Source organism: Crinia signifera, chromosome 5, assembly GCF_055691185.1.
Source record: "Crinia signifera chromosome 5, ASM5569118v1, whole genome shotgun sequence".
Lineage (NCBI taxonomy): Eukaryota > Metazoa > Chordata > Amphibia > Anura > Myobatrachidae > Crinia > Crinia signifera.
This window is the reverse complement of record NC_139221.1, coordinates 239,916,441-239,944,183: the sequence shown is the minus strand read 5'-3', so window position 1 is coordinate 239,944,183 and position 27,743 is coordinate 239,916,441. Positions and strand designations below refer to the sequence as shown.

Sequence of the window (27,743 nt, the reverse complement as noted above, 5' to 3'; positions counted from 1 at the left end):
ATGGGCCTTGCTGGGTATGTTCCCCCCCAATACACCAATACTACCCGATAGTAAAAAAGTAATGCTTATAATCTTGGCAGTGGCCCGCAAATGCATCAGTGGATCCATGCGGACCCTCCAACCGTACAACTGTTTAGGGCGAAACTTTTCCATGTCTTTCATATGGAGTGGGTGGAGACATCCTTACAAAAGGAGGAACGCACAGAAAAACTTTTCCAAATATGGGAAGGCTTTATTGACTCTTTATCAAATGATCTTAAAGTACAGATTTACAAATGTTTTAGAGCCACACAATGGTACGAGACTAGGAATCTCTTAGGGGATGCCCCGATAGACCTTCCAGCAACATAGTTGTCTCACGTGTTGAGGGCCCTCCGGCCGTGTTCGCCGGTATCTTTGTCATTCCTCTGCTCGGCAAAGCAGGATAAGAAATATTACTACTCAAATGTACACTGATTTTATACTGCATTATTGTGATTCATACAACTGCATTTTGTTCACTGTAATATTGTAATGCTCAATCCTAAATAAAAATATTTAAAAAAAAAAAAAAAGAAAAAAGGTAAACCAGCTTGTCTACCTTTTTGCAAGTCCCATGAGTGCCGACCATCTGCATACGTACACATATATATATATATATATATATATATATACGCCCCTCACATCTTTTGTGAATTATTAGCACTACACCTCTGAGTTCCAGAAACCCAATAGCTCTTGTGAGAGTAGCGACAGCCCCCCCCCCCCCACTTCCCCATATAAGCCCTTGGTGTAGGGCAGAGGTGCTCAAACTAATTTGCTCTGGGACCCCATCCCAAAAATAATGACAGGATCCCAGCAAGTTACTGCAGAAGGTCATCACATCACATGTGTTGTCACCAGACAGCTCATACATGGCAGCATTGTGGAGGCACAAAATGATAGGAGAAGGCTAAAATAACAGGCAATTCAACAGATTTTTCAGACTCCTTGAATCACTGACAGATTAAAAAAGTCATCTGAATGATGGTCAGCAACATGGAGTCACGACCCACATACCCTCCAACATGGCCCATTCCATGAGGTACAAAATGCTCGGTTTCTGGACTTTCCTGCCAGTTGCAGTTGCAGAGGTGGGGCTGCAGCACAGTCCAATATTCACTGTCCTGGACTCACTGGCAGTTGATGTGACCCCCCTCTTTGACTGTGCTGGAGTCCAACCTCTGTAACTGCCACTGGCTGGGAAGTCCAGGAACAGAGCATTTTGTACCTAATGGAATGGGTCATGTTGGAGCGTATGGACCCCATGCTAAGAAGGTTGGGACCCACTTTGGGGTCAGGACCCACAGTTTGAGAACCGCCGGTAGGTTAACAGACTTTTGCTACATGTTTGTTGAACAGTGTGGAGTCATTTGGGCACTATGTCCTTTTTATTATATGATCAACCAAAAGATAATGTTGTGTGTTGATTCAGTATTAGTTTTGCTTTTGGAGTATAGTTTTTGAGATTTAGGACAGAGTTGCTAGTGATGAAGACACCAGATATCTTATTTACATGGATTGCCTTTTTAAATGTCTAGTTGGCCATGAGACCTAAAAATATCCTAACTGTTCGGGAGGAAGGTAGCAAGCCATCATCCATGGAAGAGACAGACTATAAACAAATGTATGCACCTCTATGCCAGGACTATCTGAGTATACTCTGATATAGAACACTAGGGCTTCAATGGACAATGCAGGCTGGTCATTTCTGCATAGTGCCATTGTTACCATGGTATTGAAACTATATGAAAACGTAAACAACATAAAAGTCAAACTATCCAGTGTCCATGATTTTTTCCAGCTAATGATAATACAAGGTAATGAGTCATTTTAGAAGGTATAAGATATATATGGTATGTCTAACAGGAATGTAGTCACCATGCTGGTAATTGGGGTACAAGCAATCAAACTCCCAGCACTGGAATACTGACCGGTGGCCAATATCCCAAAAGCTGGCATCCCAATCGTAATAGGAGCTATTAGATTAAGACTGATATCGGGGTGATAGATTTTGGCATATGGTGGTAGGTTTAAGTTTGGGGGGGGGGGAGAGTTATAGTAGCTTGCTGAGAGTTAGGGTTAGGCACTAAGGGGGAAGGTTAGGGCTAGGCATTAAGGGGGAGGGTTAAGATGGCCCTGCATGATGTGCTGTCTTAATTGTGATGTTATTAACTGTCAGCCTCTGCAGGAAGTGTACACAGCATGGTATACAGAAGGAGCCGCTCCCGGCGCACCATCCATCAGAATGAAGCGCACGAGACGCTCATATGCCCATTCTTGGCAATGGGATGCACGAGCACGTGAGATGCTTGTTTGTCCGCCAGCGCTTGCCAGGTATACAGATATGACAGAGTCTGGCCCCCTCTGTATGTGCAGATTTATGTCCCACCAGCTTTGCTACCCAGCTGACGTGGTTTGCCTATGAGCAACATCATTTACAGACATAACGCTGGTACACATATGCCTGATGAACCCAATATATATTGGCTGTTCAATGACCAGCCGATATATCGGTCAGCGTTTAACCAACATAAGACGCAAAATTGAAAGAAAAATATGGTACGTATATAAAGATACATCTGTATTACTAAATAATACATGGAGGTGGAGGAGGTGAGTAATGGGATGTTTTGTACTCTAAAGCTACAGTATATGTTCCTTGGACTTTGCCTGATTTTTGTTTGTTGCCTTCAGTTTCTTTGTTTTTAAAATAACTAAACCTACTTCTTCCAAGGTGAATGTGATTATGGCTTGTTGGGAGAGACTAGAGACTTGGCATTGTGTACAAAAGCTTCAGTAGAAGGCATGCAGTGTGTTATCTATGTGGGTAGGATTACTGAAGGTTATATCAATTATGATAAAATCTTGCAAGCTTCCAAATGATCTGCTTAGGGTCATGGGTCAGTTCCCCATGGCTTATTTGGATGGACAGTTTATTGTGCTGTGTCCTAGGCTTGCTCACTAGTATGCTTTCTGTCTTATCTCGCTATTTATAATACATCTGTTTGAGCCACTGAAAAGTGTTTTCAATTTGCTATGACTACAGAATATTAAGTCCTAACCCTCCTCTAGGCCTTCTACAAATGGCTTACGTGTTGTGGATTTAAGTTAAGGCTCTTGGTTCTCAGGTTTGATCTCTAGGTCTGTGATCTGAGCTAGCTTATCTTTCTTGACTGAAGCCTCTCAAATGGCCCTTTCTAACTGTTTTATGGGTGTCCCTTAGGACCATTGGATAATATCAAGGGAGTAATTTTAATTTAGTGTTATCTTCCAGGGTCCCTGGGATGTTATGACTAATAAGACGGGATTCATTAATGCTCCAAGTGAAAGTGAGTGCACAGTCCAAAATTCCTGATATATCAACTGTAATTTGGTATTTGATCAGACCACCTGTTTAGATGTATGCAAATATTATTTATATTTTTTTGTGAGTGTGTTGGTGAGAAGAATTGTATCTAGTCTGGAACAAGCACAATTAATAAGTAGTGCTTATAATGCTACATTAGTCATACGCAATGAAGGAATGTGATAAAAGCATATTATTTGGCTGATTCTTAGTCAGTATTTGTGTGTTTTGCTGCAGTTGTATCTGCAACTAATGCAGCTGTAAAGCCATTCAATGATGTGCACCAGTGTGTCCAAATGTGCAAGGACTGTGGCGCCCACTGCCAGGTTCCGTAGAGATTTAGGGGTGAATTTATGAAGCTTGGAGAAGTGTTATCTATCCCCATAAAGAACGTTATGAGCAAGGTGATAATGGTTCAGCCAATCAGCTCTTACCTGTCAATTTACATATTGTAGCTGATTGGCTGAACCATTATCACCTTGCTCATAACGTTCTTTTTGGGGATAGATAACACTTCTCCAAGCTTCATAAATTCACCTCTTAGAGACCACATGGACGATTGTGCATCAGTTGCACTATTAAATCTTGCACCTGCTCTATGTATAGTAAGATGGGGATATGTGTGGGGAGGTGAGGGGATCTGGGAGTGTCATAAGGACAACACTTCTACTGTGAGCGGTTGAGATTCTCTGTATGGAACCACTTTCAGCAACAAGCCTGCTAAGCTCCCATACGATACCTCCCAGTCAACTTTCAGGAACATCCCATATATTACCAAAGTAGAATCTGATTGGTTGCTATGGGTAACATCCCATCTTCAATAAAAATCCCATATTAGTAAATATACCCCTAGGTTTCTGTGCAAAATTGTGTCTTTTTTTTCTGGGTGCACTTGGTACATAGTTTACATGCTTACTATAAATAAAACCGTTCAATTGCTGCCCTAAGATGTGTTTCTGCTGCGCTATCATCATCTCTACTTAACTTTTGTTTTATTAGCTGGGTCATTGGTGAAGATTAAAGTAGACCATAAAGGACAACTGGGCACAAAGCAGAGCCGCATATTGTCGCTGCCTAGCAAGCAGGTAAATGCCACCCCACCAAATGCAATCACATGCGAGTGGGTGTGAACTCTTACACACCCACTCGCATGCGGATGCACGGAGGAGAGATCATTTGATGGTCACTCACCCGGTCTGAATAGTAAGTCTACACTTACTTTTCAGTTGGTGGCTTTCCACCGAATTGGAGACCGGCACTGACATCATGTGATGTGAGCCACTCACCCACCCCGTGGATGCATGGGCACGCCTGCGTTCACAGGTGTACGCCTAGCGTTTCTATGGGTTTGCCCACCATTTTTGTGTGCACGCCCACAAAATGCTGGGTGGTCCCCTGCATCCGCCCCCTGCCTGCCCATCATGTTCACTCCAGGGGTTTGCACATGCGACCTAGACTTGGGTCTAGGTCGACAGGTCATTAGGTCGAAACAAGCATTAGGTCGACATGGGCAAGGTCGACAGTCAAAAGGGTTTTTTTTACCCGAATGTCGACACAGTGGACATGGACACAGTTGAAGTGCACCGCATCTCTTTGCTTCGCTCGCAATGCTTCAGGTGCGGTGCCTCGCTGTGACCTAGACCCATGACGACCTAGACACATGTCGACCTAAAACCATGTTGACCTTGCTGCCTGTGGACCTAGTGGTGTTGACCCAATACTTGTTGACCTAGTTGGTGTAGACCTAATCACCGTATCCCCCGCCATGTATGTGTGCCCTAGAGAAAGATTATGAAAATGAGATGATTTGTAGAACAGCTAATAAAATTAAGTATCACATATATGCTTATAAATTAATGTACTGTACTTGCTACTGTATTTAAAGGGAGTAAAATAACTATTAATTTGCTGCTTTAACTATATGCATTTATATATTTATCATTTAAAAAAAATGAAAAATAATCCTGAAAATGATGTTAAACTACAAAATACTGGAAATGTAATGTGAAACAACAGAATTTTCCCTTTCTGTTCTGTCTCCAGGAAGAAAAACTTTCTGCAACACTTATTCTTTTCCTTCCCTATGAATTTACATCATGTTGCAGTATTGCAGGATACTTCTTTCAGACCTATAACCCAAAATGGAAACCAATAGTATTTCAGTCTTATCTGGCTTGTCTGGGAAGCTCTAATTAACATGAGCGTTGGCTGTGTTCATTAGTCTTGTTTTATCTGAGGTAGTATGCCTCTGCCAAAAAGTCATTGCAGTTATCTTTAAAATATTTGCAGTAGTTATGAGAATCTATGTCTAATTAACCTGTTAACAGTTGACATTAATTAGCCAGTATGTCACCGAAGCCACTTGTATAAAAAGATGTGGGCAATTTTTTGCACTGTTTAAGCTGGAATTCACTTTACACAGACAATAACGTGTTATGCACAGTAAGATTGGATGGTATTATGGTTGGCTGAGCTATCTGTAACTGGAGAGGGAGGAGGGATTCAATTGTGGCCAGGAAATAAAAATAAACCCTAATTTGCTATTCAGTTAGGGGACAAAAAATGGGGCAAGGTGATTTATATACAGAGAGAGAGAGAGACATGCACCTCCAGAGCAAGTCTGATTCCTAAAAACTGTTCATTTTAGAAAACAAAAATCACCTGGGCCTGCTTTGAGTCCCCGTTGGCACCCCCCATCTGAAGACTAATTAAGCAAGTAGCTTAATTAGTAATTAATTGCCTTCCGAAGCGGGGTCTTCTTCATCCAGCATTAGGAGCTGGGTCTTCTGCAGAAGCAGTGAGTATATACTGTATAGTGTGTGTGTGTCAGGGACGTGTGGTGAGCTAAATGGCTCAAGAGTCCCTGGCAAGTACTAGAGCCAGATATTAACACAATATATGAGCCTGTGTCAGAGGGAGAGTGTTTGAGCAGGATTCTTTTAGTTGGATACCGCAAGTAATCCAACATTGGAGGTACGCAAAGTTTTTAACATTTCTAAACACCCCCCTCCCCCTGTGAGTTTGTACTGCTTTGAGAAAGACTGTGACAGACTTTTATAGAGGTATTTTGGGGCAGCTGCCCAGCAAGTGCCCATACTGCTAAAGTGGTTCAGTTCTCCATTTACAAGCCTGGTCCTGGCATTGCATGGAGTATTCTGTAGATTTATGCAATGGACTGACAATGATAATCTTGTTATTTATTGCAAAATGTTTGGGGTGTTCATTCTTATGTGTATACTAGTTACCAGCCCGGGAAAATGACGGCACAAAAGAACAGTAATGTCAGCGCCAACGTCTGTGCGTGGGCAAATGGAGCGACGCTGAAAATGCTCATTTGGGGGCCATCTAGTTCCCACCAGTGCACAAAAACTTCTCTCCCCTCCCCCTTAAATGTGTGGAACAATGTTAGGCCTTTTATTATATAAGTTTGGGAGACTTGGGATGTGGGGATCACTTTTTTCATAATTGAATCTACCTTTTTGGTTCTGGGTGTATTTTGGTATGTCTCTCACACAAGTGTTTCTCCAACTCCAGGTCCAGAACGTTGTTAAAATAATATCTGAAACAACATGAATGAATCTGGCCCCAGCCCACATAAGTGTCTCTCCAGCTTTACTTTCTTTCATGTCTTCTGGCGGCTGTATTCTGGCTGCCTGCCATCATGGCTCCTCTGCTCTGCCTTTCTTAGCAGTGCTACATGACATCACGCATGCTGCCCCACAATCAAAAAGAACAACTTCTAGTTCAATAAAGCTACAGTGGTTGCAATAAAGCAACAGCCTAACATTGCTGATTAGAATTAAAGGTGCATACACACGGGGGTGATTTTGTGTAATATCGTGGACCATATTGCCCGCGATGAGAGTGTGCACCGGTGATATATCGCCGGGTGCGCACTCCCGTTTTTACCACTGTAGTGATCGCTGGTCGCAGGAACATGCTCCTGCGACCAGCTGATTTCCACTGCCTGGCTCCCCCCGGCAGTTTTTTTTTCATTAGCGACCATCTCTGGTCGCTGATGAAAAGGAGAAACTGAGCACTATATTGCTCAGCCATATATTGCTCAGCAATATATGGCTGAGCAATATATCTCCCCCGTGTGTATGGGGCTTAAGATGTCCTGCCTACCCATGATTCTCTAGTAGCAGGGGTTAAAGTGAGGTGGAACTGAGTTCCCCCCAGTGGCGTAACTATAGCACCGCAGCCCCCGCCACCGGGGGGGCGCCGGGGGCTGCGGTGCTATAGTTGCACCTCCCCCCAATCCCCCGCAGGCTTACCTATTTCACTGGTCCCGGCGGCTCCGTTCTTCTGCTGAGGACCACCACAAAATGGCCGCCCCCATACAGCAGACAGAAACTGTCTGCTGTATGGGGGCGGCCATTTTGTGGTGGTCCTCAGCAGAATGTAGCTACGCCGCTGGTTCCCCCACCTGTAATGGTAGGGGGAACTGAGTTCCACCTCCACCATAGCCCTCGACAGTAATTCCAACAGAAAAAAGCCAGTCCCAGCAGCTTCCTTTTCTGGCACGGTGTATGTGATGTCATGCTGTCAACATTGCTGAGGTGAAGATGAGACGAGAGGTAGCTGCTGGACGGAAAGGGACAGATATGTGTCATATGTCAGATATATGAAATGGGCACTTACTGTGGACATTTTTTGCTAGTGGTACTACTGATGTGGGCATTATGTGTATAAGCAATACTACTGTAGGCATTATGTGCAAGGGATACTACTGTGTGCATACATGTAAAAGAGACACTTATGTGTCATAATGTGAATAAGGGGCACTACTTTGTGCTGTAACATGAATCAGGGTCACTACATGTGGTGTAATGTGAATATGATTGTGCTAATGTGTTGAATAATTTGAATTGGGAGTACTATTTTGAGATCACTGTCCCTTTATAAAGTATAACAGGTATGGCACAAAGTTTGTAGTTTGCATGGGGTGCCGAAAACCCTGGCAGTACCCGGGGCTCCACCTAATTGGGGGGGGGGGGGGGGAGTCTGTGTCAGGGGATATGAGTTCCATTACCTCTCTAGGACCACTTTAAGTCCTGTCTAGTAGGTTATAGTATATTAGTCTGTAGCTCTACTAAATGGAAGGGTGGAAACAAATCACCACACCATTTGACATTTCCTTATATGTAGTAGCTTCAAAAGGTATCCAGATGATTGGTCAGTAGGTCCACACCATATGGTCGATGAAGAAGAAGGTTGTCAGGTTTAAATGGTCGACATGATGCGTTGTTTACACATTTTTTTTGTTTTGCATTTCTTTCTACTTTTTTTTTTACCATCTGCAGCTTGTCTGAAGCATGGCAAGTGTACACTAATTGGGGTGTTATGTATTTAAGCTTATGATGATACCCAAAAAAAACCACTTAAAAATGTTGACATTTTCATGTGCTGACCATTTCTGTGTAGACCTTGTGCATGTCAGCTATTAAGGGCCAACCTAGACACTGTCAATCTTTTTGCTGTCGACCTTTTGAATCACACCTCCATCAAAATGTGTACATCAGTGAGGTGGACTCTTTCCTTTCTCATATAATAAAATGTAATTTATCAGTAATTCCTGGCAGTGGGAGTTGTTGGAGGGGCAGCTCCCACTGCAGATGTAGTTGGGAAAGACATTAGCGAAATATAATGATCCTTCAGTACATATTAGGGGGGGGGGGATGCTCTAACATCCGCGCCCCCTTACCGCCGCACATCGCTGGCTACCGCTAACAAAATTATCGCATATGCACTAACATATGTGATAATTATGACAAAAGACAGCTCTTGCGTTAAGAGCTGTCTTTTGCGGTGAGCAGGCGATGCATGGCGGGTCCCGGCGGCTGCCCCCTCCCTCCCTTACAAGGCTAATTTTGCTGCTGCTGCTGTCCTCCTCCCTGCACCCGGAAGATGATTTTCAGTGCAGGGAGGAGGAGGTCACAGGTCCGGGCAGCGGTGCGGGGTGGCATGGGTCGCTTTAAGAAACCCATAGGCCAGCTTTTGCTGGCGATACAACCCCCCCCCCCCCCCCGCAGCGAAAACCCGCCGTGCGGTAAAAACCCAGATAACGGAGTTTTTACCGCATTTCTGTTTTAGCGAATCTCCCCCTAGTGCTTTTATAATTTACTGTAAAAGGTAAGGAAATCATTTAACAAACATTGCATAAAATACAAAGCAGGAATACTAAAGGGCATATCATATTATCCCCAATTCAGCTTCAGCCAATAAAACCATCTGGATATCGCAATTAATGACTAATGGTCATTATCCCAGTATCCAATTAGCGGTCATTTCTATCAGCTAAAAATGGACCTGTGATTGGGCAAAAACACCCCCGACAGCTGCATATCAGGGATTCTGTAAGATATGCGAAGCATAATCACCGATAACAGCAGCTATCGGGGAGGAGGAACCCCAGCATTGGGGCTAATAAAACAGCCCTGCAGCGACCTATTTGCAGTAGTGTATAACCGCTGCTAATAGGATATCAGTGATAGGTAGTTATCCTATTAGCAGCAGCAAATTACCACTGCTAATAGATTCGCTGGCTATCCTATTAGCCTCGATGCCGGCATGCAGATCTTCAGATACCACTACTTTAGAGCCACGATAACACATGGATCCAGGAACCTCTCCCAGATCCATTTTGTGACTGCCTGAAAGCGGGCATTTTTGGGCTGAAAAAAGGGCAATAATAATATAGTGCGACCTAAAATCATGAAATGAGCCCCAGGGTTACATTTAACACATAGTTAGTGTATAAGTATAGTGCATGTTTAACCCCATGTTCTGCTCCATCCTCAGGAAGTCTGCGTTCAGTGATGCAGAGCTCAGCATGTCACTCATACTGCTGCTAAGTGGGGACTTCATATGCTCTGTTCCCCCACCATCGGGTCAGTAGGTCATCAATTGGGTGTACTTACTAACCTTATCAGGCCCCAATATGGTGCAGTTCTATCTTCCTGGCTCTTGAAATGCTGCTTGAGACAAGTTTTCTGTCTCACAACCTTGACCGTATATATCAGGTCCTTCAAACCATTGGGCGTGGGTTAAAGGACGTGAGTGGTGTAGTGACATCACGTGGCGGATCCAGTGGACACAATATAAGTGAGTGTCTAAACTGTGTGCAGACTGAGATCATGGTACAAGCAGCTATCCAGAGGCTCAGAAAAATACAACCCCCGTAACGGGTGTGGGTTGTTAGGTCTACACCAACTAGGTCGACAAGCATGTCGACCTTGACCCATGTCAACCTAAACCCATGTCGACCTTGCTGCCTGTTGACCTAGTGGTGTTGAACCAATGCTTGTCGACCTAGTTGGTGTAAACCTAATGACTGTGGTAACAATGTTACTGGAGGCCCTATAATAATGTGGTATACTGTGTGTGTGTGTGTGTGTGTGTGTGTGTGTGTGTGTGTGTGTGTGTGTGTGTCGGTGTGTGTGTGCTTCAATTTATGTGTTTTGTACTGTAAGATTAAAAAAAAGGTATTCCTAATAACTGCTGTAGAAATAGAAGACATTCATGACATACAATTTCAAGTTAATGTGCAAATATAAAGTGCAATACTATATTTTATTAGGGCCCATAATTGCTAATGAGGGTAATATGTTGGAGCATGAAGTAATAACATGAAGAATTGTAAGGCAAATATCCATTTAGTAGTGCAGGAAAGAGAGAGCCCACCGTGGACTACAGGCCAGGTAAATAATGTATACAGGCAATGCAATGCGGGGGACTCTGGGGAGCAGATAATAAAGCCAGCAGGCCAGTTGGCTCCTATGCTGGGAAGAGTTATGAAATGCGTTGGTTTATATTTTATAATGACTTATAGTTCTTTTTGCAGTGCAGCTTATTGATACTTAGTTTGAAATATGTACCAGCTCTAAGTACTATTATATTTAGCAGGTGGTTTTACAGTTATCAACAAATGTGTACTTTTCAGCTGATATACTCTAAATTATACTCCCCTTACTGCCCACCCGGGACTCCTTCAGGAAATAAACAAACATCAGTACATTTTGGTGTCTATTTTTCATGGCAAAGGAGCAGATTTTATAGGAAAATTAAGATAACTAGTTTCATATATTGCTTGTACTTACAATTTGCTAATGCTGTAATCATATTATCGTTGGAGAATGGAAAATACTTTCTGCTTTTTGTTGTCATATTTTGTAATTAAGGCTAATGAGCTATTACAACATTTCTAACATGAATAATTTCCATTGGTTGTGACTAGTGCAGTAAACATTACACAATAATAGTTCAGTGGGATCCGGTCAGGATCCCGACAGTCAGAATACTGAGAGCAGGATCCCGATGGTCAGAATCCCAACTGATCCAGGAGGTAAGTATCTTCTTTAGGTTTAGAGGGACAGGGTTAGGGCTAGGTTGTGAAGGTGGGTAAGGTTAGGCTGAGGGAGGGGTGGGTAAAGGCTAGGATTAGAGGCTAGCAATTTGTTTACCATGCCATGCCACGCCCTTTGCTAATAAGGCGATCCGGTCCAAAAAGTGCTGCACATTCTTTTTGTACTTTCCAATCGCTCTTTAATGCTTAGTACGTCTCCCCTATAGCATTTTATAACTGCTGAGCAGCTGAGCTAGCACCATCTACATCCAGAAACACAGGAAACTTCATAGATGGAACATCTCGTTCTCAGAACTGAGGAAAACAAATTGAAATTTGCAGTTTGCAATCTATGGTCATTTAGTAATAATAGAGGACATATTTTATGAGAGAGATAATAGTAGTGAAGGAGGCAATATGTTTCTTGAAATCGGCTAAACTTTTACTGCCAATAGGCGGACTTTACATGAACATCTCTATAACAAAATGGGGGTAATTCAGATGTGGATGAAGTTTCATCATGTGGCGCAAAGTACTAATTACAGTACCTTGAACATGTGCAGGTCCCATTGTGCGCATGTACGAACAGGTCCTGTGACAATGGTGGCAGTGCACTATGGCATCGGACGCTCAGTGATTGACTGACTGATGCAATTTGGGTATGGGGAGGGGGCAGTGAAAGCCTCGGATTCTCCAAACTGAAGTGCATAGCACCCATTTTGGGGGGGATGCGGTCATTTGGTCTACAGCATGATGGTCGACAGTCATTAGGTCAACACCATTTGGTCGGCATGGGGAAAGGTCGACATGGGTCTAGGTCTACATGGGAAAAAGTTGACATGGTTCTAGGTCATTAGTTTGATGGGTCATTAGTCAAAAGGTCGACATGGGGTTTTCCACTGTTGTTTTGAACCGACATGTGCCAACAGGTGGTATTTCATGCCCCACTATTCACTAGGGTGTGGAGGGAGAATATAAAAATAGTCCTAGCATAATGAGGCTAAGTGCCCGAAGCATCGCAGCGAGCGATGCAAGGGGATGCGGTGCACCTTAAACTGTGTCCATGTCGACTGTGTTGACATTCGGGTCAAAATACAGTGAAAAACCCCATATCGACCTTTTGATTGTCGACCTAGACACTGTCGAACTAATGAACTAATGACCTTTCGACCTAGAACCATGTCGACCTAGAACCATGTCGACCTAGAACCATGTTGACTTTTTACATGTCGATCTAATGGTATCAACCTAATGACTGTCGACCATCATGCTGTAGACCAACTGATCCCCACCCTTTTGGGGAATCTCCGTCAGGATGGAGATTTCCGGGCCTCTAGGCAACATCTGGGTTATTCTGGCTTGAGTGACATCATGGGTAATATAGCCAGCTGGTTTTGTTGCAGATGATTCTACACTGCATCCTAGGATGTAGTTCGGATCAGTAATACAGCAAGAGACATGACACCTCCTGCTGTTTTACCAGATAATGGCTATCGCTGCTGCTTTTTTAGAAACAGCAGTAATACCACGTCCATACGCATCTGAATGAGGTCCAATGTACGTGATTCAGAGTTGGACGAAATATATAATTGGGTCAGAGTTTGGCAGGGGTGTGCAATGCGGGATGATCTCTGACTTTTTTTTTTTTCATAAAGGGTATGGGTTTTGCATGTGAATGTTTGCCTCTTTCAAAAAGCTGGCGCAGCGCACATCCGGCAAACTCAGACCTTTTTATATAAGCCCTTTGTATCAGATGTGGCCGCATTTTATGCTCCAAAATAAATGTGTACAGAATCTATGCATATCCATCCACTTGTGAAAGTAGTACAAGAGATCAGTCTGCATTTACATAGATCTCTGCATACACCCACAGTTATGCCAACACTCCTGCAACTGCAACACAACCTCAGATGGCTTTTGTGGGCCCATCAAATATGTTAGTGAGTAACTGATAACATGTCACTGGCTGACAGACCATGGAAGTCCTGTAGCATTTGGACATGAATTTGGAATGTCTTTTAATCACTAAGGTACTGTTTAAAATCATGTGTGAACTGGAATATGAATGCCCCTTGATTGTAATCTATTGCTGAATTACGCTTACACTGCCAGGAACTATTGAAGCTAGGTACTTTAGCATTGTTGTTGCACTATGAGGGAAATGCAGTACTTAAATCAGTCCTTTAGTGGTTGTTAGATCCTTGTCCAACACTTCCCTCCAGCCAGAGGATGGCAGAAGTGTATAAAATATGTTCTTAGGTCCAGGATTCCCCTATTAGGAAACCTTAGGTGATACAACTGACCTAATGGGTAAAGAACCTCCACATGTCATGATCTCAGAGCAAGAGCTGAATTAAGTGCAGGGAGATGTGGGTTCTGAGGTATTATGGTCAGAGGAAACATAATAGAGTAGATATGTTTTAGCTAACATAGCAGGTCAGTTGGTTTACTACTAGTGGTAGATCAGAATTCCATGGTAGGATAATCCTTGGGGGGGTTTGAATGGATACTCCCTCTACCCTCACACACTGATACATATCATATTGGCATGAACAAGATAATTCCTGTTTATATGCACCGTGTTGTAATAGTCAGTATGTCTATGAATTGTAGACCTCCATGAGCCTTGCATCAATACTATGTGTCCATAGTACACAAATAAAGTTCCTACTCATCCCAAACACCATTCTTATTTTATTTAGTGCTACAGTTGTCAATTTAGCTCACATAATTTGCATGTCAACCTTCTGCATCAATGGCATATATTCAACTGATTTAAAAACTGCCGCCTTGCCAAAAGTTGTCAGTTGTCGACTAGAATAGGTCGGAAGAGGTTACAACCTATTATTTTTTTTGGATAGGTCGGAATGTTCTGACTTTCTGGAAAGCAGGTGGATTGGAGGAATAGCCGCCAAACCACCTGCTTTTGACGGAAATACAGCCAAAGCCGAAAGGATTTGGCCACTTTTCCGGCAATCTCAATCTGACATAAAAAAAATGTCAGATTGAGGTAGGGAGGACTGCACCGGGTGAGCAGAACTAGCTTACAAGGCATCATCCTCCCGTACCCTCCTGCCGCCTCCCACTGTGCTCCCCTGTCCCGCTCACCCGACCCCATCCCAGCTTCCCACTGCCTCACGCCGTTGCACTCACCTTTCCTTTATTATGTTCTAAATACCCATTAAGTGAAGAGTTGACTTATACTGACCATACACTAGATCAACTTTCATTCAACTAGTTGGTTGGATGGAATAAAAATGTGGTTATGGATGTAAGAAAATTAAATTTGCCCCCAAAATATGGAAATTGACAAAAACTGTCTATCAGACAAGGTACTATAGTTGAATCTGGTTAATTTAAACAATTTGAGTGAATGTTTTTGTCCATTTGCCTGGGTTTGTGAGCAAATTGCTGATTGTCATTTGTTCTCATATATTCTGGTACTATATGGAGTAACTAAAATGGAAATTCTATTTCAGATGGGATGTTGCTATGATCAAGCAATCAGATTCTATGGGGGAAACTTATTAGGATATGTAGTCTACTTTACATGTGATGTTGCTATGGGAAACCAATCAGAATCTACTTCTTATTTATGTGGCGCCCTCTAGTAGATAGTAGACAGGATCTGATTGGTTGCCCATAGCAACATCACTTGTGAAGTAGAATACACATCTTAGTAAATTTCCCCCTATGCATAATCTTCTAGAAGTTGCTATTTAAATACAAAGTGGATTCTGATTGGTTTCCCATATAAACATCCCATCTGAAATAGATCTCCCATTTTAGTAAATTTACCCCATACAGTACCATATTTTCAGTGCAGCCAAGCAAATAGCTGGATGGTTGGATGAAAATTGGTCTACTGTATGGCAATCTTAAGAAGGCTGCCATATATTGGTGTGGGATGGCGGTCTGACAGTCAGTATCCCGACGTTGGAATCCCGTCTACTGGTGCTCGGAAGGTGGCGAGCCCAAAGAAGCCCCTTGCGGGCTCGGTGGCTCGCTTCGCTCGCCACCGTTTCTATTCTCCCTCTATGAAGGTTGTGGACACAAGGGAGAATAGCCCCTGTCAGTCAACATCCCCCCTCTTGGAGCACCGGCAGTCAGGATTCCGACATCGGGATACTGACTGTCTGGATCCCCCCTGTCGGGCAGTCATCTGGCACCCGCCATATAAAGGGTGTTCCCAGGAGTGCCTGCTTTCAACAGAGGAGTTACTTATCCAAACTATTACTTTGGCAACATTTTATTACTAATGCTATTTCAGTAGAAAATACAGAACTACCTCTGAATACCACAATGTTTCATTGTGGGAAGCATATGCTGTATTTGATACATTGTAATGCCTTTTTGTGCAGATAATTGATCTAAGCCAAGTTGGCATTACAAGAGAGGAATGGGGGGTTCCAAAGACAGTGCAGTCTGTTTATAAATGTCTGATTTACAGCTGCCCTTGCACTACAGCAATATTGTGACAGTGTAAACAGGACAGAGCAGTTTTCTGCTATAGCATCACTACTTGCTGCACCTAGTTTTCACTCATTCCACTCAATAGAAGGTTTATGGCACTCGGAGATGCAGTGATAGTTTCATCAATAAAGGAGTTTTGCAGGCTCAGTTTAATCTCTGTGAATGTGAAGCGAAGCTGAGCTGTTTTAAGTTTTTAAGAACATAAGCTGATAAGACAGCCAGTGTTCTACCTGTACTCGTTAGGGTTTTCAGAACAAATGAATGACCTTACTGATCCGATATCATAGGATAAGATGTAAGTGGAATAGGGATTGGGGCCAAAGCAGAACTGAAGCCCCTTTTCAACTTACCCAAAGAAAATCAATAGAGGGCAGTTAGGATGTTAGCTTAATATTAGGTGAATGTAATTATCCGAAGTGCTCACCCTTGCTCCTTAGCACTAAGCCAGTTAATAGGAGCCCGTTTAGAATGTAATAAATGCATTAATGCAACATGTCCCGTTATTATTCATTTTATATATTCTATTTACACAAGTATTGGTTATAGGTTTCTATGATTGTACTGTATGCTTTGAAGAGTGATACTGACATGAGAATGCCAGCCAATGGTCAGACTATGAAGGCATTATACACTAATGTGCAATAGTCAAAACATTAATGATGTAATTATATTGGAGAAAGATAAGTACATCTGTTAGTTACTTTACTTATATGGAATGTCAGTAGGTCTGAAATTACTAATAGATTTCCCTGACTAGAAATTGCTAAATGGAATTAGTACAATCTCTCTGTTTTCCTATTATTAAAGAGTTGTGTCTAGATCCACTTCTGTACTTTGACCAGGATGTGACGTTATGTTAGGGCAGAAGTTATACATGCCCTCACTGCGTTTTTAAATTGTATCTATAACTTCCGTATGTGTAGGTTATTTAATTTTATTGCAGCTGGATTGTACCCTCGTGGGCCCGCTTCACTCGCCACACGGTGGCTTGCTCCCCACACTATTATATTCCACCTCCGGGTATATGTGGTACCCTGAGCATGATGGGAAATGTCAGAATACAGAAGTGGGTCTAGCAGCAACCATTATTAAAGTAGTGGGTTTTGTAAGGTCACCAGTTAAATAGCACACGTTACTGTCAGAATGACCCCCTCCTATCACCACTGGTTGATCCCATCTGACTTGATGATTGGCAGAGTTTCAGATTCCTCCTCTCCTGGCTTTAGCTGTCACACAAACATTGTTCCTAGAGGAATGACACTGCAAGTGTGGTATACGATCGTTAGGTCGACAGACCTAAGGTCAACCTGCATTGGATCGACCACTGAAGGTCAACATGGGCTTAGGTTGAAACCACAAAAGGTCGACATGGGGGTATGTTGTCACAAGCATTAGGTTGACATGGGCTTCGTCGACAGTCAAAAGTTGAACATGGGTTTTTCACGTTTTTTTGAGCCAACATGTGCGGACAGGCGGTATTTCATGCCCTACCATCCACTAGGGCATGGTGGGTGAATAAAATAGTGTGCTGAGCGTAGTGAGACACCCTGCACGAAGTATGGCAAGCGAAACACTGCACCAATATGGTGTCCATGTCGACTGTGTCGACATTCGAGACAAAAAGCGTGAAAAACACATGTCGACCTTTTGACTGTCGACCTAGCCCATGTCGACCGAATGCTTGTCTCAACCTAATGACCCTGTTGACCTAACCCCATGTCGACCTTTAGTGGTCGACCCAATGCACATCAACCTTAGTTCTTCCGACCCTATGATCCATACCCACAAGTGTGAACCAATCTGAGCAGAAAGGCAGACCTGCAGTATTACTTACTCTTCATTGGAAGGCAACCATCAAAATAATAAGAGTGACGTTTCATATATGACTGATGCATTTGCGGTAAAAGTCTCTGTTAGAGAATGGTAAAGGCACAAAGTGGGCACATGCTGGTAAAAGTGTACTATTTCACAGAGCAGAGTGTGGTCTGGGGGTACATGCTGGTAATATGCTGGTTGTATATACTATTTTGCTAAATGCTAGGGAAAATGATATTTCCTGACAACGCGTACCACAGATAGAGCTATTGGTAGTGTACAGTGCTTAGAAATGAGGCTATGCACAAACTGATTGCATTAGATATTCCTAGCAAGCAACTGGTTAAACTCTCCATGAACCTTTGTCTGTCAGGTATCATGCAGTCCTCCGGCAACCTGCAAGCTCCAGTATCAGCTTCCCAGCTCTGCATCATAATCTCTTCAATATGCTATAGTGTTGATTAAGCGGATCGCTCTAAAGAGCAAGGAAACGGATACAAAGTCTTTAATTTTTCATTTGGGTTTTGAATGGTCACATTATCCAGCATTTACATTTAATGGTGTTTAATTAGCTAAATAGAAAAAAACTGCGGTGTGGCAAACGCACTTTTCATGTCATTCTCTTTCTGCCCATCCCACTACAGGGCTTCTTTCGGCGGAGTATTCAGAAGAACATGGTTTACACGTGTCACAGAGAAAAGAACTGTGTTATCAATAAAGTGACACGGAATCGCTGCCAGTATTGCAGGCTACAGAGGTGCTTTGAAGTGGGAATGTCCAAAGAATGTAAGTTCAGTTTCTACCAATGAGGAAAGTAAAATGTGCTGCATATATTCTATTCTATTATATGGTAAGGATTTGGGGCTACTCTTTTCACTAGAAAGTAATATCGAAATCTGCTCTATTTAGTGCTATATAATCCTTAAATCAGTGGTTCCCAAACTTTTTGAATCACGGCGCCCTAGAGTAGCAGAATTTTTTTCACGGCACCCCTAGGCCAAAAGTTCCTTTACTGAGAAGTTGTGTTTATGTCATCCTTAGGGTTAGTTATGTGGCGAGAGACAGTATTTGCTTCTGATAGTCCACATATTTTATGAGGGGAAGCCACAAGCACTGGTTTTGTTCATAACACTAACCAATTTAAATTGAAATAATTCCTGTAAAACCAAGCCGAGGCACCCCAGCAAGTGTCCCGAGATACCCCAGGGTGCCACGGCACACAGTTTGGGAACCACCGCCTTTAAATACATATTCTAAGATGCCATGAAGTCCTAAAGTAGCTGTCTAATATCCATATATCTATCTAGGAAAGCACACAACGTGTTGGGCACCATAGCAAAATGTGGTGACTAGGCCTGTGCTTGTGATCCACTATCTGGAGGCCCTGATAATGCTCTCCTAAACACAGATTGTGTGTGTCTGGAAGAGCAGAGTGCAGTCCCTGTGAGAATGTACCACAGTGTACCACGATTCCAATACATTTTCATCACTGACTCAAATCACCCTTAAGATGAAGGTGAACCATATGACAAAGCCACTTTTCAATCATGGGAGTTTGACCATGGGATGCTTCTAATGGACAGGTTCATCATCCTGGATGGTCTGTTTCAAAGATGAATCCCACAAACTTTCACTATAAAAACAAATCATGGTTATAAAGAGCAGCCACAATAGTTTAATACACTAAACACACTTTACTAATGACAAAAGATCATAAATGCCAATAAATTCCTAAATTTCTTATAATAAAATTATCATTGTCCCTTCAAGGGTAGGGTAGAAGTTCTGTTCCTTATCACTGAATGTGTTTCATCTGTTTGAACCATTAGCTGGACTTCATCAGGAGTACATTGCCATATTGCCTTTGCATCCAATCAGATTCTAGCTAGTTCAAGTACAGTATATTCTATAAAATGTCTGGTAGCAACTGATTGGTTGCTATGGGCAACATGTCCAATGGTCCACTTTTCCACTCTTAGGCCCGGTACACATCAGGACCAATTGTCACGATAGTCTGAACAAAATTCCCTGTTGGCTGTACACAAGTTCCATCCTTAATTGCAGTGCACAGCACTGTATTCATTATCAATTGATTGGACATGCAGCACAGACAAACAGAAAATGCCTTATATGATCTGTGGGAGAATGCAATTGGGCAGAATAGATGACATGTACAATTTGTCATTCCAATGGGTTGGGTACAGGATTCTCGTGTTTATGATGCAGGTGTATGAAGATCGACAATGATGTCCTGTATCTCGGGATCCAATTGGTAAGTATCCTTAGCCATCTCTCCCCTCTACCCTAACCACCTCCTCTTTAGTGCCTAACCCAAACCATCCCCCCTTTGTGCCTTACCCTAACTGTTCCCCCTTAATCCCTGACCCTCCCTTTTTATTGTCTAATGCTAACACTCTTCCTCTGCAACCTAACTCTATCCCTACACCTCCCCCACACAGCCTAAACCAAACCCACCCTGTAGTGCCTAAACCTAACACCCCCCCCCCCCCCCCCCCCATATCATTCTAGTTTGTGCCTTTGGAACACTTGGCAAATCTCCCTCTACGCTTGTTAATATGTTGGAAGTATATGGAACCGAATCATAAATGGTTGTGGTTCATAGGATCGACCACAGGAAGGTCAACCACTGAAGGTCACCCTGAAAAGGTTGACATAGGTCTAGTTTGACAGGATCGTCAGGTCAACACAAGCATTAGGTCAACATGGAAAAGGTTGACAGTCAACAGGCCGACGTGTTTTTTTTTTTTTTATTCCGAATGTCGACACAGTTGACATGGACACTGTATCAGGCACATCACCCTCCACACCCTAGTGGATCTTAGGGCATGAAATACCACCTGTCAGCACATGTCGGCTCAATAAATGCTTAGAACATGTGTAATGGGGTGGTAAAATTATCCAACTCATAACAGCCTGTTGAGCATCCAGTTTAACATGAATTACCAACTATCTGACATGTACTTGTCATAATATTGTTTTGGACTTGATTGACATTGACACAGGGAGGAGAGCATAACAATTGTGGCTGCCCAGCTCTCAAGGAGTAATGAGCAAAAGTGATACATTCCTAGTCTGTACTTATGTCCATTTTCCTCATAAGAGATTAAAATGTAAAATTCCACTGTCCGTATGGATCAGTTGTGCAGTGGAACTTATTGTGATAGAGCACTCCTGATTAAATATTCCTTACAGGCCTGGGATTTTTCAATTTCAATAATGTATATCTACACCAGAAGAGCAATCACAGAATTTTAATTATTTTGCCAGCCAAAGAAGGACAAACCTAGGAACTGAGGGAAAAGGGCTGTTTCTGTTCAAAGGATTACAGTGAATAACAAATCCCCTTGGTAACTCATTCAATTAACATGTTGCACCATTTTACTTAAACAACTGCTGTGCTTAATTCATGACTTTGATGACTTTCTGAGAGAAAAGTGCAGTCAGTTTTTTCAGCACATTAATGCATGCCAAGAGAGTAAGCCATAAAGACCCTCCAACACCATCTATTTCATTGAGGTGTAGAATGCTCTGTTTTGGAACTTCCACTTCTCCCTCTATTTACTTGGTTATTTTAATTAAGGTCACTTTCCTGTCTTTAAGCAAAGTAACTTAGCAGCCAACTTTAAAAGATTTAAAGGTCATAGTCAAAGTCACACATAACTTTTTATTTTGAGGATTATTTCCCTTTTTGTCTGTGTGGTTATTAGCATGTTGGAAAGGAGAATGAGGTCCATCTGGTTGTCCATGCCACCAGTCCAGCTCTGGTTGCTTGATCATTTAAAAAAAAAAAAAGTGTGTGTGTGATGACCCCTGTAAGTTTGTATTGAAAATTACTTTATTTGTAATTACCTTCATATGAAGATGGCCATTTTTGTATCACAGTGTATGCATTTTCACTGAAGTTTGAAGTGAATGCAAAAAAAAAACATTCTTTTCAGCACAATGCAAGCTACTTTTTTGTCATAACTATTACCTACCACACTTCCTTATGACTGAAATACAAGCCCAAATTAATATTCAGAATTTTTAAAAAGTATATTTTTTCAATTATATTTCAGGGGGAAGGAATAAAATATTAGAGTTGTAAGTTTATTTGGGAGTAGCTATAAACTCAATGATTTGAAAAACAAATTTTGAGTTATCTACTGTATCTTGTCTACTTTTTTTTATTAGAGCACTTTGAAATTGCAATTTTTTGTCTGTTTTTCACCTTAATTGACCTTTAATTTTTCTGGTGGGGGTCATGTTAAACCAATTAAATTAAATGAATACGTACCTAAATTAAAGTAATATTTACCTAAATTAATATTTACCTGCAGTGGAATTACATGTAATATTTGGGTTTTCCAAGCTTGGTGTAACTTTGGTCCACATGGAATATGAAACTCCATATATTTTTTGTAATACATATATATATATATATATATATATATATATAACAAATGGGGGGGACCCCTTCCTGCGCTAATGGAATAGGAGCAGCACCTCTGAAGGGTCTTCTGTTAGACAAGACCCAGACAATAGAAATGGAACCCCTGCTGCATGTTACTGCTCCAGATCTCTCTACTAATTCTGTTCATCTGGCAAAATCCTTGATTGTTTACACTATACTAGGACCATTCCTTGTCCCTTTTCGATTGTTGAAAACACACCGGATTGATTCTGAGGCATTAAGCTCCAGACAAATTGTATATAGGACACACATAGTCACTGCTGATTGCAATGTCCGCCCCTGATGAAGTCATCACATGACGAAACGCGTTGGGCTATCTATTTGTGATCAAGATCTCCTGAATTGAACAGCAATTATTTATGTTCACCATTTGTATATTTGCGATACCCTAATAAGAGCTTGTTTTATTTCTGTACATTGTACGTATATTTGTACGTTTTATATTAAATATCAAATGTTTAAATCTGTATCGATTGTATACTAGCGCACTCTGATACTCCCCCTTTTATATATATATATATATATATATATATATATATATATGTCTGATGATGGAGGCTACTTATATATTGATGGGATTGGTGGTGGGAGTTTTTGTAATGTATCAATATTCAAGTAATATAGTTGTAGGATGTGGGCAGTTTATGCAGAGTGCCGCTGATTAGTAGATCTCAATGGGACTCTGCACAGATGTTCTCCCCCACATGGAGCAGCAATTATGGGAGCTGCTATTAAACCAATAACATCCTCAATACTATAGCAGGTTTATCACTACGGTAGCATCTATAGGTAACGTACAGTGCATTAGAGACTCCAGCATAGAAACAGAGAGACAGAGATGTTGTGGAACAAACAATACACATAAAACATAATGGAAGATGGAGAATTCAAAAGACAGTTAAAAAACTGATGGGCACAGTTTGATTGTATTATTTGAATACCTACAACACACTTTACTCTGTTTCCTCATTTCCTCCTATTTAATCAGTTTACAGACCCTCGAGGACCCTATTTGTAGTAGCCATTTTGTTACCAATTGTTGGAAAATGTGCGTCGAGATATGTTGGCTATTCATGTTTCCTTTTAGTGAAATCGCCTCAGTCTGTTACTTCTGTTACTTCCTTTAAATCTCAATAAAAACTGATTATACAAAAAAAAAAACTGAGGCAGATGTATTAAGCTCAGGGCCGGCGCCACCACTAGGTAGCTCTAGGCATTTGCCTAGGGCTCCGGCACCTGGAGGGCGGCAGTTCGCCCTCACCCCCAGCATTTAGCGAACGGTACCTGTGAAAAAACGTGCGTCTCCGGCGTCCCTGCTGAGTGCTGGTGCGTGCAGGGGTGTCCGTGCCGCCGGGGGGAACCTGCGGCGCTGTTATTGTGTGCAAGCTGGCCGCGGCCGGCGGGGTCCCTACAGTGAATAGAAAAGCGCTAGTTATTTTCTATTCACTGTAGGGACCCCGCTGGCCGCGGCCAGCTTACACACAATAACAGCGCCGCAGGTTCCCTCGGCGGCACGGACACCCCTGCACGCACCAGCACTCAGCAGGGACGCCTGGGACGCACGTTTTTTCACAGGTACCACTCCCCCCCGGTACCGGGGCGCCCCCACCCCGACTCGATGGGGCGCTCTGGTGCCTTGCACCGGCCCTGATTAAGCTCGATGAAGTGATAAAGTGTCTGGTTTTAATCACTGGCCAATCAGCTAGTAACTTTGAAGTTATAGGCTTGGTTTGAAAAAAGACTGGTAGGAGCTGATTGGCCGTTGATAAAAACTAGACACTTTATCACTTCACCGAGCTTAATAAATCTACCCCACAGTCCATACACTAAGAAAGATCAAATACCCCAGCAGTTGCTGGGAGCAACTGCTGGTAGTTCTATAAGCTAGAAAACCTCTGGCATATTTTAGAGTCCATTACTAGTATAAATTAGTAATATAACTTTATCTTTCAATCTTCCAGTTAATAGCCATACATTTATATAATTAGATTTACTATAGTTGTCCTGGGATATGACATAGCTCTGTTCTGTTTTCTGTGTTAAACTAACTTTGTATCAACAATGCTGCTTTGGGTCATATCAAGGATGAAAAAAATAAACCACGGTACTTGTTTCCTATCTGGGCGCCCGCTAAGTTAATTGCGCACCATGCTATTCTCCGTATAAAAATCGGATCGCATCGGATACCACAAATGCACATACACGATATTGAACGATGCGATCCGATCCGATTTCGTTCCCGATTTTATGTTTGGCCCATAGGATGGGCCATCTGTAACACTACTGTATTTATTAACCCTTCAAAGCCCTCCCCTTGTCACATCTGCACAGAAACACAGTATTGACGTCAACCCGAAGCGTGGCGAGCGGCGGCGGTACACGTCCTCCGACTTTTTCATACCTCCACTATCCACGTTGGCGTGGAGTTGAGAATAGAATAGTGTGGCGAGCGCAGCGAGCCACCGAGCCCGAAGCGTGGCGAGCGCACGCGGATACTTCACAGGTATCCGTGTCCCCTCGCGGGCTTCACAGGTATCCGCGTCCCCTCGCGGGGCTCGCTGCGCTCGCCACGCTTCGGGCTCGGTGGCTCGCTGCGCTCGCCACACTATTCTATTCTCAACTCCACGCCGACGTGGATAGTGGGGGTATGAAAAAGTCGGAGGACGCGTACCGCCGCCCCTCGCGGGGCTCGCTGCGCTCGCCACGCTTCGGGTTGACGTCAATACTGGGGTGGCGTTAACAATGGAGGCGCATTTTAAACCATCAGGGGGGGTTTCCTATACAAATCGTGGGTTTGCGGGGTTATTACATTGAAATCAATGTAAAATCGGGTCTCAGGGACCATTTAACATTGATTCCAATGTAAAATCGGATCGGATCGGATAGCATCGTATGCCATCGTACATCATCGAGTACCGAATCCGATGCGATGCGATCCGATTTCATTACGGTGCCGTACGTAGAAAACCTGGGCGCCCAGATAGGAAACAAGTACCTAAACCACTTTGCATGATGATGTAAACAGATAATTACAAAGCACAAGAGGAAAGGAAAAGCAAAACAATAACTTAAATGCACATGAAGGTGGAAATCACCTTTCATATGTTGTCCTAAATACCGAAATGAAAAGTGCAGCCTTTGGCAATGCACCACTAGCTGACCCTACTGTCTAGCAAAGCATCATGGGAGAAATGGTTCACAGTTGCTCATCGTTATACTGAGCTATCTGGTGTGGTGTGGTTTCATTCTCTTTCATGCGAAACCACTCTCCCTTGCTGGCTTTCATGGTCTTTCAGGGAAAGTAAGATTGAATGATATTATTCATAATTTGCTCTATGTTCTGTAAAGATGGTTATGTAATAGCAGTAATTGCATCAACCCATCTAATGAGCATTTCTTCCACTACCATGTATGACAGATTAATAGCCCATGAATTCATTTTCTGCTCGTTGTGCTTTACAAAAGTATTTCACTGAGCAATTAATAAGCTGGTAAAGAAAATAATACTGTTGTTTTCTCTATTAATATGATGTTAACTCCGAGCAGAAAAGCATCTTACAGGCGCCTTTTATCTTGTTTTCTTCAGTGAATTCCGTTCTAATTTGTGACTGCATAGAAAGGTCATTCATTAACGGCATTCAGGCTGTTGTCTGTTCTTTCTTCGTCTAGGAACTAGTTTCTATGCAATTTCCTAAACACACTGTTGTAGTTCATCAAATGTGTTCAAGAACAGATAGGCGAGCAAAAGAGCCATTTTGGCGCATCAAAGTTAATCACAACCAGAGATTAATGTAGGATCGTAGCAATTGAATATACAGTACTTGAAGGTCAGATGCAAAGTTAAGTGAACTCCAGTTTTGGTAGCTTATCTTATGTGAATTTATTGAGCAAACGCTCTCATGCTAACGCAAGCCTGCAGAGTGAAACACATTGCAAGTACATCTACACGCATAACCTGATTGATGGAATTGGGTATGATGGGGTGTTCTCACATAGGAAAAGTTCAGTAGGGGCATGTTCACACACATGCAGACTTGTACATATATGTATGTTAGAAGGAAAAGTACATTTTGCACTTACAATAGGTGCAATTCACCTTGTTGATGATCAGTATGTTATACAGGTTGAGTATCCCGTATCCAAAATGCTCGGGACCAGGAGAATTTTGGATAACGGATTATTCCGTATTTCGGAATATTTTAATATTTCAATGATGTATTTTGAAGTATCTTGCATTTATGCTGTATAAACACATAATATACACACAAATATATTTTATTACCACATAAAATACACACAAACATATTTTAATTGTTCAAAAAACAAGGTTTCAAAACGTGAAACAAAATGTGTGTACTATCTCAGCACTGAATTTGAATGCCAAGCAATCATTGTCTTGCACATATATAGTGCCAGTTACATATCATGTCCCCAGTGATGCTGTTACATATGTCCCCAGTGAGTTTTTAGCAAAAAAAAAAATTTTTTTCACTTTCTGGAATGTCCGTATTTCGGAATAATTCGGATAACGGATATTCGGATACGGGATACTCGACCTGTAGTAGAAAGTTAGGACAGACACTGGCTGCCGGTCAACAAATGGGTAACAGTGGGGTGATCCCTCTTACCCCCAAATAGACAAAAATAATAGAAAGATGATACCCTAATTGTCTGGTGCCTTAGCAGTCAAAAGACAGCCAATAATGGTAACATCTCTCTAGTGTTTTTATCTGTGCATATGCTGCCTGTGGAGTGGTGTCCATATCTCCATGTATATACAACTTTGCTTGCTATACACTTTATTCTTGGCTATTGTGAACTTGACTTTCTTTCAAGTCTTCTCAAACTGTGACATTTCTTCTCTTTCATGGAGGAAATTCTACATTCTTTTCACAGGATTGAAAATTGCTCCAGATGCTGAAACACCTGCTCCAAAATGTGTTAAATTAGTCCATAGTTTAAGGTCCATGGCCAAGATCTAAAAAGTTTAGCTGGTAAATAGTACGGATATAAGAAATATGCAACACCCTTCCAAAAATCCTCTATTTTAGGAGAATTGACCACAAAATTTAGTATGATAAGTAGGCCCAATAAAAAGCTATTTAATGTAATTGTTAATTCTAGATTGATAGGTTGTAAGCAAGGCCCTTTTACCTGCCTGTCTCCAACTTTCCCGTTCTGTATTATTTTATTAACATTTTTCTCCCAGTTGTAAAGCGCAGTGGAATTAGCTGACACTATATAAGAAATTGATGATGATGATGAAT

General features: G+C 42.2%; 1 protein-coding gene across 11 annotated transcripts in view; it reads left to right on the top strand.

Annotated features, from left to right (window-relative positions):
• The window catches only part of RARB (retinoic acid receptor beta), a 750,738-nt gene that overhangs the window by 641,319 nt on the left and 81,676 nt on the right, over window positions 1-27,743 (top strand). For 10 of the 11 annotated variants that reach the window (XM_083188725.1, XM_083188722.1, XM_083188720.1 and 7 more), the window contains one exon: window positions 18,647-18,788. The exons of the other annotated variant lie outside the window; for it this stretch is intronic. In XM_083188725.1, coding sequence (XP_083044851.1) covers window positions 18,647-18,788 — 142 coding nt within the window. The remainder of the gene's footprint in view (window positions 1-18,646; window positions 18,789-27,743) is intronic. 11 annotated transcript variants of the gene reach the window in all.